The following is a 15,295-nucleotide window of genomic DNA, read 5'->3' as shown; positions in this document are numbered from 1 at the left end:
TGAAACAGATTCTGGCTGCTCGTCTGCACTTCGGTCCAGTAGTCTTTATCTTTCCGTATGGCTAGTTGCGAATATAGCCTGTTGAGACTCTTGTCTCCCAGCGCCTTGCTCTGCGGTTCTGGCATTATTAGGTGTACAAACTGCTTGAATTTAGAGCATCAGTTTAAAGCACTTTTAGTAGTTTTGGAATATATGCTTCATGGCCAAGCTGGGAAAGCTTCCAATAATACTTGTTTTGTTGTTGATGAACAAAATAAATCAAGAAAGGAGCTGTTGGATTTGTGGAGATATTTTGTTCTTATATCACAGATCGGATTTTCAATCCTGCTCTCGTGATCAATTGTTCAGTTCTGAGTTTGGATAATTTCTGTAAACTTTATGAATCCATCCAGCGTAGAAGGCCACGTTCACAAAAATGGCTGGTCGGTTATGCCTGGCACATCCTCTGCCATTTATGCTCACACCAACAATGACTTTACTGTTACTCTCTTGACATACTAGAGGGCCCCCGTAGTCTTTCTGTAAGCATGAAAATAATGGAGGGATTAAAATTAATATTTTGAAATACATCCAAAGAATCACAAACAATGTCAGCTATATAAATACAATAACATTCAAAAGTTTGGAGTCTGCAAGATATTCTTAACATATATATTATGTATAATATATATATATATAATATATATTTAAAGATCTTACAAAAGTTGTAGTTATGATTTTAATTAAAAATACAATAAAAACATGTTGTAAAAAATATATATATTTGAATAAAAATAAAAAAAACGTTTTTTAAATTTGAATAAATATTAAAAGGATTTTTTTATGTTGAAATTTCAACATGCATGCGGAGTAATACACAAAGAGTAAAGAGGCTGTACGAGTGCTGATATTACTTTAATATATCACAGCTATCAGCCAATCAGATTCGAGAACCAGACAGAACTGTTGTGTATAAATATATATATATTTAAATTTTTTTGAGAGGTGCACGTCAGTGACGCCGACGGCTGCGGTGTAGGGCTATGCGTCAACGTCGTAGCATACGCGTGCATTTGACGCAGAAGTATAAATCAGCCTTTAATCATTCATGAACTCCTGATGCACGTCTATCTAGTGTGTTTATGCTGAATAACAATAGAAAAGAGTTCTGTCGGCATCAACATGAAGAGTTTAAACACAGAAGTTCATGAGTAGTTAAGGTTGAGTTAATGATAATGTGCCCCTCCAAGTAAAGTCATGAGAATGTATTAATTATGTCATAATTATGTTATAATGTATTAATTGCCATAGCAGTTTATGCTTAATTTAACCATCATAAACTCATGAGCTGTTAATGTATAATGATATCATGACTTTACTTGGAGGGGCACATCATCATTAACCCATTCCTAACTACTCTTATGCTGAAAAACAATAGAAAAGCGTTCTCTCAGCATCAACATGAACAGTTTAAACACAGAAGTTCATGTGTAGTTAAGGTTTAGTTCATGATAATATGCCCCTCCAAGTAAAGTCATGACATAATTATACATTAACAGCTCCTGAGTTCATGTTGGTTAATTAATACATTAATTAACATGTATTAGCAAATAATTATGCCGTTATGCACACATGAACTCATCTGACTCATGTTTTTGATTAGCACATGCCTTAACTCATCCTTAATTTATAATAATGTTTAGTTTACATTTTAATACATAATTATTCATGAACTGTTATTGTAAACTGTTACTAATTTAAGTGATCCAATCACATGTGATCCGCCAAGATGCTTTCTTGATTCCATATTAACGCATTTAAATGCATTTCTTTGTGACCTCTTAATTCACCGGAGCACTGCTGAATGAATGAACACGTGTGGTTTACGTGACTGCAAACTTTTGAAAAGTAGCACAGTAAATCAGACGAATATTCTCACCTCACAAACTCCTTCATCTCTTCTGCCACCGGCACACAGTTTAGAACTAGTGATGGGAAGAGTCCCTCTGTGAAGCTGCTGGCATCGTTCATTGCTCACTATGGGCAGATGAACTCTTTTCAGCGTTCCCTCATGTCCAGTGCCTGAGAAAGCCAGAAAAGACTCTATTAGGGAAGCAGCAGTGTGCCAGTTTTTTACACTTAGCACATTTATTCAATCTGATACTTCACATTTATGTGCCTTCCCTCATCCTCTGCTTTCACAATGTTACACTTTGTAGTTCCAAACCACAAAATGCTTCCAAAATACTTTCATCATCAATGGAAAAACTTTTAAAATCTGTGTATTCGTGTTGCCTGGAAACATGACTATAACTTTGTTGTTGAACTGTGTTTTATTGCTTTTATAAGTTCTAAATATTTGGAGTATTGTGTTCACTTTTTTTTTTTTTTTTTTTTTTTTTACTAAAGTCCTGGTTAATTTCAGATCCACCCTCTATTTCAAAAATACATTCAAGTAATGTTTCTTGGTGCACAGAAAAAACTGTTTTCTTTAACTTCCCAAGGCTTAGTGGCCACAAACCTGGACAGCACATTTTAGCTCTAAATTGACTATTTAAAATGCTTTGAATGTTTTATATTTTGTTACAAACATAATAGTGTCAACCTGCAACTGTTTTGCAGCATATGAAATGTCCCAAACGCTATTTTTAACTGTCTAAAATGGGCAAAAAATGTGGTTTTTACTCTCTGATAGTCAAAAAAAAAAAAAAAATATATATATATATATATATATATATATATATATATATATATATATATGTGTATATATATATATATATATATATATATATATATATATATATATATATATATATATATATATATATATCTATATGCATTAAAAACAGCCAGATAAAAGTGTTTTATTTAAGTTCAGACCACAAGTCCACTTATATGGACACCATTTTGCCCTACAAGTAAATCATATCAAAAGATGAAACTTAGGTTTTATTATAATTATGTTCCAATAAGCCCAAATAGCAAAAATAACTAAAAAAATGCATGTAAAAACACCTTTGGCCCTCAGAGGTTAAATGTTTTTGTGCTTAATTTGAGCCTGTGTCCTGACATTTTATGCTACCCATCAGATTATGCTAACAACGTTTCTTGTCTTTGAATGGTTCTGAGGTTGGAGTTAGGGATTAGGTAGGTTATAGGGAGATATTACAGCTTCATATCACACTACTCCACATTCATATTTACACTGGTGAGTCAGCATGGGTAGCATATTACATCATCAAAATGTGCTACTTTTTGAATGGGGGTAGACAATCTGACATTTATTGGCCCTCAATAATATTTTCAACCAATCAGTTTTCTTACATTTACAATCACTCTCATATCTCAGCAGCCAAAATAAATAATGGCATAGTGGCCTACCATATAATAATATTCGTATTTTCAAAATGGCAAAAAGGCAGTCAAGCATATTTACATTTTAGAACCACAAGTAAATCTGATAAGGAGCCTGATCAAAAGAGATCTTGAGAAGATGGAACTGTGCCCCTGGATCAGGACAGCAGGAGATAGAAGCAAAGCAAAGCAAGTCAAGTCAACCAACAAACATAACTGAAGAGGTAACTGTGGACTCTTCTTGAAGATTAGACAAAGTGAGTCAATTTTTTTTGCTTGGACGTAAACTATATGTCAGTGGTGTTAGTTTACTGAATTCTGATTTCTGTTTGTAGCTACGTGTTTGTTTTATTCATGATTGACCGATAACGTTATATGGCACAAAACGATAAAAGACCATTCAGAAATTTGTTGACGTCATGTTTCAGGAAAACTGAAACTGTGTGACGGACGTCGATGATGGTAACTTTTATTTCCTGGTTTTGTTCTGGAAATTATTAATTTACAATTTAAGCACTGTTTCCTTCCCATTTGTTTTTTCAGGAAAATAATCTGAAAAATCAAGAAATTATCTGCCCATATTAAAAAATAGCAATACAAATAAAAATAAATAGCTTAGAGCAGGGATGTCAAACTCAATTCCTGGAGGGCCGCAGCTCTGCACAGTTTAGTTCCAACCCTAGTTAAACACACCTGATCAAACTAATTGAGAGCTTCAGGCTTGTTTGAAACCTACAGGTCAGTGTGATGGCGCAGGGTTGGAACTAAACTGTGCAGGGCTGCGGCCCTCCAGGAATTGAGTTTGACATCCCTGGCTTAGAGAATTATCTTTAAATCTGTTCACAAATCTGCTGAGACAACCTTTTACATGGGAATAGGGAGAAAGCCATAAGCTGAGAGTGAGGGCGGGGCTGACCTTGTTACTATGGATGATCTCATCATGATTACTAACTATGCACACAGTTATTGTCCAACAGGGAGTCTCTGTCAGTGATTATTCAAAGAAACTAGAGTGATATTATGTTACCATATTCAAATAAAAATTTCAACAATAAAAATATTGAAACATTTTAAAATGCAGACAAAAAGGAGAATTGCATTCAAAAAAGTTCCTTACTTTTAATGTTTAACATACATCTTCTATTGTGGTTACAAATTAATGTATTTCCGTAGAAAATATTGGAGCAAAAAACATAATATACATTTTATAATATAAACGTAAAAAATATATTTGAAAACATATTTCTGATCATATGGGAAAAGCTTTATGATTTAATTGTGGTCAAATCTTTTAAAAAACGTTTTTACAATTTACTTAAGATATTTTGTGAATTCGAAATTCGGGAACAATTTTCTGACAAAAGAGACAAAAAAAAAAATAGAAATAAAAATCATACAGAAAAGTGACTTTCCCTCAGATGCTTTCAGAATTACTAAAACCACATTTGATATTGTGTGAGGTCAGCTGGTTAGTCTAGTTAATCTGATAACATCATCTATTAGGGCAAAATCATAGGCTGGGTCTAAAATGGCTTATACTTCCCTAAATAGTACTCTAAAATCAGTAGGCAAGATAAGTAGCATGTCCGGATTTATAGAGTTCGAAAAACAAGTGTGCAAGAAGTACCCAGATAACCTACTACCAGCAAGAGTAGTAAATTCAAATCCAAATGCAGTACCTATTAAGTAGTAGGTGATTTTGGACGCAACCATAGACTTTTTTATGCACATTAAATAATTTATTAAGTAAATGTACAAGTTCTTTCAGAATCGGAATATCAGATATTTCACAATATAATTATGATGTTTAACAATATTTGTATAAAATGGAAAATGAAATAAAATATTCACAATTTATAAGTAACTCATTTGGGCTGTGGTGTGTCGCATAATAAAATTTGACGGGTTAACACAGGAGTTTTAAAGAGATGCGTTCTAAATAATAATCACAATCAAAAACTCACACAGGAAGTATTTAAAAAGTTTTAAATACTCACAACAGGAGTACTTAACACTTACATTTGAAAGGGTTAAATATATGTATGTGCTGCTGTGCATCCCTGTGTGTGTAATAAGCAATTTGTATGTTTGTTTTCACATACAAAATCACTGACACTCTCTTTAAATAGCAATAATTGACTTCAGGCCAGTTTTCAGTTGGTCAATGGCATGGTCTATTTCATTTGCTTAAAAATAGCAAAAGTAAATCAGTCAGGTGGTGTGAGACTCTGAAGTTGAACGTACCTTTGGTTTCCCCCCAGCCGTACACAGAGCAGATGGTGTCCTCCTGAATGCTGCAGTCTGCTACGGGCAGCTGAATAACTCGGACACGCTCACTCGGGAGTGCAGGTCTATGTGAAAGAGGAACAGAGAGGTCATTTTATCAGCAATTGTATTAGACGTGGAATACATTATTGGTAAACATATTAAACCATCAACAGGTCTTACTGGGAAAGGCGGAGAAGGGCGAGACTAGAGTCTTCTGGGCCACAGATGACATGCGAGATTCTCCTCTCCTGTCTGTGGAAGTCATTCTCACCTGATTCGTTTAGATGGGTAATACCGAGCCAAACTCTGTACTCTGATAGGTCAGGCACACTGGGGGAAATTAAGTATGTAATTAAATTGTGTTCTTAGGTTTTGGACATACAGTTGCAGTCAGAATTATTAAACCCCCTGAATTATGAGCCCCCCTGTTTACTTTTTTTTTTTCTCAACTTCTGTTTAACGGAGACAAAATGTTTTCAACACATTTCTAAACATAAAAGTTTTAGTAACTCATTTCTAATAACTGATTTTTTTTTTGTCATGATGATATTAAATAATATTTCACTAGATACTTTTCAAGTCAGTTCTATACAGCTTAAAGTAACATTTAAAGGCTTAACTAGGTTAATTAGGTTAACTAGGCAGGTTTGGGTAATTAGGCAAGTTATTATATAACGATGGTTTGTTCTGTAGACTATCGAAAAAATATAGCTTTATATTTAAAAACTGTTTTTATTCTAGCTTTAATAAAACAAATAAGACTTTCTCCACAATTAAAAAATATTATCAGACATACTGTGAAAATTTCCTTGCTCAATGGTAAACATCATTTGAGAAATATTTAAAAAAAAAAAAAAAAAAGGGGGGGGGGGTGGGGGCTTATAATTCTGATTGCAACTATAAATATTCACATTTTTATTCATTTATTTTGTTTATTTCTTTATTAATATTTTTTGTTAAACTTTTTATGCCCATTTTTTAACACCGTAAAAACAGTTACATCTAAATATACATTTTGATCTTATTTTATTGCAAAAACATGGTAACAAAAATTTATGTTTTTATGTCCATTTTCTACACATTCTAAAATAAATAGAGAAAAATAAATCATCTAAATTAATAATATTTTTTGGAATTTATTTCTTTTTTATTAATTTAGATTGATTTAAAATGGGGTGAAGCCGAAGGAAAATGAATGACTGAATATAATAATATTGTAATTTAGAGCATTTGTTTCCTTTAGAAAAAAACAAACAAAAAAAAAAAAAATTTGTGATCAAAAATCAGGGCCAACTATTGTGTTCTTTAAATTTCTGAAGTTAACCCCTTCAGACCCTGCGTCCATTACAATGGACATCACATGACAACCCATTTTTTTTTAAATTTGGAACATAATTCAGGTCTGAAGAGTTTAAAACATAAACTAGTAGTGTACAAATCTAATTTGCAGTTTACAGAACTAAAGCTACTATTTACTCAAACACAAAACAAATGCTGGTTAAGTTGATGGTTCATTCCGCTTTGGTGACCCCTGATGAACAAAGAGATTAAGCTGAAAGAAAATGAATGAATAAATGATTCAAAATGCAACCCTCAAAAATACAAGTGTGGATGAACGCAACCTTGATTATTTTATTTTTATTTTTTTATAAAATTATGCTTTTATGTCCATTTTCTACACATTCTCAAATGAATAGAATGAATCTAAATCAGGGGTGTCCAAACTTGATCCTGAAGGGCAGGTGCCTTGCATGCCTTATCTTCAACTCCCTTCAACATGCCTCCCTGGAAATTTCTAGTATACCTAGAAAGAGCTTGAATAGCTGGTTCAGGTGTGTTTAATTGGGGTTTGAACTTAAATTTTCAGGACACCTGGCCCTCCAGGACCAAGTTTAGACACCCCTGATCTAAATAATCTAAATTAATAAATATTTTATCAACTTTTATTTCTTTTTTTATTAATAAATTTAGATTAATTTATAATGCAACACTCAAAAAATACTGGGTTGTTGCAATTAAACATTTGCTCAAATATAGACAAACCCAACCATTGGGTAAAAATGTGTATCATAAAGTTTATTGAAAAAAAAAATCCAAGGTTGCGTTCGTCCATACTCGACCCAACACTTGTTTACAACAATCCAATTTATTTCTGAGTGCAACATTACAGCACTTTCAATCAACTTCATTCATTAATTTCCTTTAGCTTAATCCATTTAATCATCAGAGGTCGCCACAGTGGAATGTACTGCCAACTTATCCAGCATATGTTTTACACAGCAGATGCCCGTCCAGCTGCAAACCAGTACTGGGAAACACTTATACACACTCATTCACACACATACACTACGGCCAAATCAGTTCATTCAATTAATCTATAGCGCATTTCTTTGGACTTTGGGGGAAACCCACGCCAACACTGGGAGAACATGCAAACTACACACAAAAATGCCAACTGACCTCGCTTGGACTCGAACCATTATATTACTTACTGTTAGGTGACAGTGCTAACCACTGAGCCACCTGACGCCCTTTCAATCAACTTTGCGCAGGTTAAGTTGCAGTTAAAATGTTCATAATAATATAGCTTTTTCTTAGACTCATTTAATAGTCTTGATTTGCATTGGGGATTAAACTACAGTATGTTTCCATGAGCCCTTTTAAATCTAAAGACCAATCTAAATTTAATCCTTCCTGATATTGACCTATACATATTTCATAGACATGCACATACATGGGTGTCTGGTGCAATGAGATACAGGTGCTATAAGAAACAGATACTCGTCATGCTCTAAAAACATCCGCAGCTTTGATTTGTTAAGTTACATGCATGAGACAAATGAGGAACGCTGGTGGATCATTGACCCCCAGACCCTGAGCATCCCGAGGTCACGAACAGGCCACGGCGGTGAGCTGGAGATGATTACCATGAGGAGAAGCAGTCTTTGTCTGTCAGCACCCACTCCTCCCTGACCAGAGCGCCTCCACACCAGTGACTGCTCCTGAAAACACACACATACAGATCCAACATCACACTCTCATATCTCAAACATCTGACCTCAGGGAGAACTATTCTGGAGGAGATTCTACTGTCAGGCTGCCTGCGCTGGGCTTTATAGAATTAGAGAAAGAGTGGATTTTTCCTGAATGGTTTATGGAAAGGGGCTACCTTTTTTATTTGGTACTGCAAATAAAATAAATAAATATAATATACCGACTGCAAGGCTACTAAGCATATATAAACAGTTACAGGCAAATTTATTAGCCCTACTGTGAAATTTTCAATCTTTAGAAAATATTTCTCATGTTATGTTTAATGGAGACAAAAGGTAACATAATAGTAACATACTACTATCATAATAGTTTTATAAACTAACAGGTCTAATTAAAGGTCTAATATCTCATTTCTTTTGTTTGCCATGATGACACTTAAAGAGCCCCTATTGTGGGTTTTTAAAAACTACCTTCCATGCAGGGTGTAACACAGCTCTGAGTGAATGGAAACATCCAGTTGAGGTTTAAATCTGAAAGTGCACCGTGTTTTGAAACTATTGATTCTATTTAGTCAACTCATAGTCAAACTAATGATTCAATCTTTTTTTTTTTTTTGGATCTTTTGCCTGCATGCGTCAACGTCCATATGAGACATTGCCAAATATGTAGTGCCAGATCTGGTAAAACGTGAACGTGCCTTTCCTTTCAGACTCTAGCAGAGTGCCAGGGATCATGGAATTGTTCATGACGTGAAGATTACTTTCACTGAGAGATGGCCAGACATGCAGTGGGGAATAAAGGGTTAAAGTTTGTTTTCACGAATACAACACTACAGTATAGCCAGCCATGTGCTGTGCTTGTTTCTGTCATTTTTCTGATGATTGATACAATAACTTACTCTGCAGCACATGATTCGTCGGCTGTTGTTATTAGAATAATGGGCAGCAAAGACTACTGATGTATGGGACTTTGTCAGTAGCTGTTACACAGTTTATATGGACCAGTTTCGTCTGCCTCCAGACCCTGTAAGTGTTTCTGTTTCCTACACGACATGAAGTGTGATTAAAAAGGCTGTCTTGTTTTCTGTAGTTTGCAAAATATGTATTTAGTAGTGTGTTGTAACTTGTAATTACATCTTTTATAAATTAGTGCTTTTAATGCATCCTCTCAGGTTAAATCTTTATGGGGCTGTTTACATATTAAATCCAAAACCATGTTAAAAAAAAGCAACATGCGCATCTGCGTTTTGTGCTTGCGACCTCCTGCTGTTTGTTGCTATGGCCATCGTCCGCTGTTGCTCACGCGTGTGGCGCAGTCGATTTTCAAAATAGTTAAATGTTTGCCACTGTTTGGATTATTACTGAATGTGTGTTGTTGTTATTACTTGGGGTTAGGATTAAAAGTAGGGTAATATGCTGGTGTTTAACTGCATTGCATTAATGCATTCCTGCATTGCAATCACGCATATACGGTACTCTGAACGCTACTTCAAAACTGGGCTGGAATTTCTCTCCATCTCGCGCTGATTTTATATATATATATATATATATATATATATATATATATATATATATATATATATATATATATATATATATATAAAGAAACATTAAAAAATAGTATAAAGTATCTATGAACAGACCTTATGAGAACTTAATAACATGCAATAAATAAATAAAATATTATATAAAATTTTAAATGCATAAATAAAATTTAAACAAAAAAATCATATTGATTACATTACATGTTTCAGTTTGATTTTAAAATAGAGTTACTTGTTAACAAAGGCCTCACCTCACCTTGTTAACCACGCCTCACTTTGTCTCCTTAACCAATCACCTACTCTCTAAAAACTTAAGGCAGACCATTCCTCTAACACTGTCCTTCACATTCTCTGAAACCCACTCTCCCTCTTATTTTATTGCTTCCCATTAACAATTCTATAACCCAATTCCCTCCTAGGTTGAATCGGGGGTCCAATCACTCTACCAAAATATTACAGAGATGGTACCCCCACTCTCTGTTCTTCATTGTAGGATGCCTGATCAACCTACTTACCTGTTCACTGTTTATCCTCTTACTTCTCTTCCCATTTATCTCACTGTTCCCTTACCATCCCTTCCATCCCTACATCCCAACAATAAAGTTTAGCTCAATCTGTGGCGTGGTCCATGCTGGTGAATAAATGTAATATATTCTGCAATATGAATGATAAATTTGCAAAAATAAAAAACATTATTTATATAATAATAACTTTTACCATACATACTTTTATAATACATTTTCTGTCAATTACATTTTAGACATTTTGTCAGGTTTGTTGAAGTTCATAGTGCACCAGCAATATTTGAGCATTATATTACTTAAAGTCTCCATATGTTGAAAACTGCTCACCCTTTCTGTATGCTGACCATCCAGCTGCCCTCTTTAATTGGGACAGGCCCGCCACCGACGATTCTCACCTGCTTATGAACAAAACACGAGCTCTTTGTAACCTCATCTGCAAAAAGAAAAAGAACCGACAAAATGAGGGATGACTACAGAAAAAAAGCATGCAAATGCATAAATGTGTTTATAAGATAATCTTTCTGATGTCATCCAAAACGAAGGAAAATCAGCTGGAACACTGCACAGCTTTGCATTTGAAAGACGTGATTACCTTTTTGTGGCAGATTGTTATGTGAAGGCTCACCTAAAAAGGAAGTGAAAAGAAATGAAGCTTATTTTCATTCTGAGCAATGAATAAGCATGAGAAATGAAAAAAGTGGTATGTTTACAGTGTAATTTGAGGGAAAGTGTGTGTGAGGTCTTTAGCACAGGACTACCCAAAGAGTAAAATAAAAAAAAATAAAAGACAAATTGTTTTGGGATATATATATATATATATATATATATATATATATATATATATATATATATATATATATATATATATATATATATATATATATATATAATACATGTATTTTAACAAAAATACAACAAAATACATGTGACTGAGATTTAAAGCATCTGCCATTAAAACAAACAAACAAAAAATGCATTCTAAAACAGAGTAACAGAAATAAACCTACATTAGATGTTTAGACATCAAATAAAACATCTATTCCAGTAATGAAGAAAACAAAGAAATACATTTAAAAAATGTTTAAATATGTATTTTCAATAAAATAAAATGTATGTTAAGAAAAAAATAAATAAATGTAAATAACAGAGCCAGACATTAACAGATCAAAGATATTGTCACAGTATGTCTGATAATATTTTTTCTTCTGGTAAAAGTCTTATTTGTTTTATTTTAGCTAGAATAAAAGCAGATATTAATTAAAAAAAAAAAAAAAATTTAAGGTCAAAATTATTAACCCCTTTAAGCTGTATATTTTTCCGATAATCTACAGAACAAACCGTCGAACAAACAATTACCCTAACCTGCCTCATTAACCTAATTAAACTCGTTAAGTGTTTAAATGTCGCTTTAGGCTGTGTAGAGATAGAGGGAGTATCTTAATTTGTTTTGTTTTTTTTGGTTTATTTATTTTCAAATTTCTGTTTAATGGAAAGCTTAAAGGGGTTAATAATTTTGACCTTAAAATGGTTTATAAAAAATTTAAAACTGCTTTTATTCTAGCCGTAAAAAAAAAATATATATATATATATATGACTTTCTCCAGTAGAAAAAATATTATCAGACATACTGTGAACATTTATTTGCTCTGTTAAACATAATTTGGGAAATATTTAAAAAAAGAAAAAAATTCAAAGGGGGACTAATAATTCTGACTTTAACTGTATATATATATATATATATATATATATATATATATATATATTTTTTTTTTTTTCTTATATTAAATTCTTATTTATTGTATATTTGTACATTTTATTGCCAATATTTGATATGAATAATTATTTTTAATAGATTTTTTTTTTTGCATGAGTAGCATGTGGGACACTTTTTAAAGACTCTTTTACATATCTGTGTGCATGTGTGTGTGTATTTGTGTGTGTGACAGAGACAGACTAAGTGTTAACAGTCTAAGCCACCTGGACTTTACACTCTTTAATTAAACTGCAAGAGTGTGTGTGTGTTTGTGAGTGTGTGTGTGTGTGTGTGTGTGTGTGTGTGTGTGTGTGTGTGTGTGCGTGTGCGTGCGTGCGTGCGTGTGTGTGTGTGTGTGTGTGTGTGTGTGTGTGTGTGCGAGTGATTGATGTGCCGTATGTAGATTCATAGCACATGGCCTAAAATGCAGTGTCTGCAGTGTCAGTGATGAGGGCAAAATCAACAGAAAAGCACATGTGATACAGCAGTGTGGTCAAAAATATGGGCATTTTTGTACTGTGTATACAACTTGATAGTTTTATTTTAATAATAAAAAAAAGCCTGTTTGGCTTTCTATTTTTCTATTTAACACAAAATATTAGAGATCTCAACATTCTACACACAATACCCCATAATGACAATGTAAAAAAAAAGAGTTTTTAAAATTGTTGCAAATTTATTAAAAATAAAAAACCTGAAAAATCACATGTGCAGAAGTATTCAAAACCTTTGCTTACTACTTTGTTGATGCACCTTTGGCAGCAATTACAGCCTCATGTCTTTTTGACTATGATGCCACAAGCTTGGCACTCCTGTTTTTAAGAATTGTTGCCCATTTCTTTTCGCAGTACCTCTCAAGCTCAGGTTGGATGGGAAGCGACGGTGTACAGCCATTATCAGATCTCTCCAGAGATGTTCAATAGGATTTAGGTCTGGGCTCTGGCTTGCCACTCAAGGACATTCCTCGAGTTATTGTGAAGCCACTCCATTGATATTTTAACGGTGTGCTTTGGGTCATTGTCCTGCTGGAAGATGAACCGTCGCCCCAGTCTGAGGTCAAGAACACTCTGAAGCAGGTTTCCTTTAGGATGTCTCTGTACATTGCTGCATTCATCTTTCCCTCTATCATGACTAGTCTTCCTGTTCCTGCTGCTGAAAAACATCCCACAGCATAATGCTGCCACCACCATGCTTCACTGTAGGGATGATATTAGCCTGGTGATGAGCGGTGCCTGGTTTTCTCCAAACGTAACGCCTGGCATTCACTCCAAAAGATCAATTTTATTCTCATCAGACCAGAGAATTTTGTTTCTCTATGGTCTGAAAGTCTTTCAGATGCATTTTGGCAAATTGCAGGCAGGGAGTGGCTTCCGTCTGGCCACTCTACCATACAGGCTTGAGTGGTGGATTCCTCAACTCTGTACCTCAAGACAATCCTGTCACTAAGGTCTACAGTCAATTCCTTTGTCTTCATGCTTGGTTTGTGCTTTGACATGCACTGTCAACCCTGGGACCTTATATAGACAGGTGTATGCCTTCTTGGCCAAATCATGTCCAATCAACTGAATTTACCACAGATGAAATCTAATGCAGCTGCTGCAACATCTCAAGAATGATCAGTGATAACAGAATGTACCTGAGCTCAATTTAGAGCTTCATGACAAAGGCTGTGAATACTTCTGTACATGTGATTTTTCAGGTTTTTTATTTTTAATAAACTTTTTACACATTGTTATTATAGGGTATTGTTAATTGGGGTATAAATTAATTTAATCCATTTTAGAATAAGGCTGTAACATAAATAGATGTGGAAAAAGTGAAGCACTATGAATACTTTCCGGATGCACTTTATAAAAATGTCTGACATCCATGTGAGGACTTTTATTCTATAAAAGTCTTATAACATTTGTTCCGATTTTCAAATAAAGATGAATAGGAACAGGTAAAAATATATATAATAATTACTCACTATTTACTTAGCCTCAAGTGTTTACAAACCTTTATGACTGTCTTTATTCTGGTGAACACAAAAGATAATATTCTGAAGATAGCTAAAATCCTTTATGGAAGTCAATGGTTACTGGTTTCCAACATGTTTCAAAATATCTCACTGTGTGTTCAACAGAAGAAAGAAACACATAATGGTTTGAAACAAGTCAAGGGTGAGATGACAAAATAAATTTTTTTTGGATGAACTATCCTTTAAAGAAAGCTGAATGCATAAAAAGCATCTAAGCAGACAGACTCTTAATAATTACTGCAAGTTCAGTGGTTTACTCCTCAGCTTGCATATACGGCTCTTCATGTTTCAAGCTGAGTTTGCAATGAACCCAAAGGCCTGAGTCAGGTTGTAATGTTAGCACAGACGGCCTGTTTTTCACTCACAGGGTTTGAGAGAACAGTAATCCCAGGGGATGGATGAGCTGTTGGTGTAACACCACGGGCCGTGTTTGTCCTTGTCTGGATTTCTGCAGAAGTTCCCTGCCTGTTCAGTCGTCAGCAAGTTCACATCTCTTTCGTTACTGCATGAACATAAACAAATCTCGGCATTACAACATGCAAAACATGTGCAGTTTTGAAAGAAGAGAGTTGAGAATGAAATAGAACGTATTGCTTGTCTACACAACTCAGAAACTTCCAAAACAGGTGCACCAAACAAATCAAATCCAGAGCTGATTACATTTTTTTTATTATTGGTTATAATAAATATTAGTTCATTTTCACACAAAATTGGTATATTTTCAAAATTCTTACAACATTTATGAAAGCAGATTATCAAAAAACACTTTTTGTCAAACATTTTACCATATTTTTTTAACTGTTTTAATACAATTCTTTTTTCTGTTGAACTCAAAATAATTTACTTTTAAGAAAACTGGA

The 15,295-nt window shown here is 33.9% G+C and overlaps 1 protein-coding gene across 1 annotated transcript in view; it reads right to left on the bottom strand.

The window, feature by feature from the left end:
- hgfb (hepatocyte growth factor b) overlaps positions 1–15,295 on the bottom strand; it is a 68,943-nt gene that overhangs the window by 1,520 nt on the left and 52,128 nt on the right. The window contains exons 11-18 of the mRNA XM_087292991.1: positions 14,801–14,937; positions 11,255–11,287; positions 10,990–11,095; positions 8,529–8,603; positions 5,782–5,931; positions 5,578–5,684; positions 1,919–2,061; positions 1–519 (exon numbers count right to left, since the gene is read on the bottom strand). The exon at positions 1–519 is cut by the window's left edge and continues 1,520 nt beyond it. Coding sequence (XP_087149117.1) covers positions 337–519; positions 1,919–2,061; positions 5,578–5,684; positions 5,782–5,931; positions 8,529–8,603; positions 10,990–11,095; positions 11,255–11,287; positions 14,801–14,937 — 934 coding nt within the window. The 3' untranslated portion in view covers positions 1–336. The remainder of the gene's footprint in view (positions 520–1,918; positions 2,062–5,577; positions 5,685–5,781; positions 5,932–8,528; positions 8,604–10,989; positions 11,096–11,254; positions 11,288–14,800; positions 14,938–15,295) is intronic.

The sequence above is a fragment of the Danio rerio genome, chromosome 18 (assembly GCF_052040795.2).
Source record: "Danio rerio strain M-AB ecotype USA chromosome 18, GRCz13ab, whole genome shotgun sequence".
NCBI classification, from domain to species: domain Eukaryota; kingdom Metazoa; phylum Chordata; class Actinopteri; order Cypriniformes; family Danionidae; genus Danio; species Danio rerio.
This window is presented reverse-complemented; position numbering and strand designations above follow the sequence as displayed.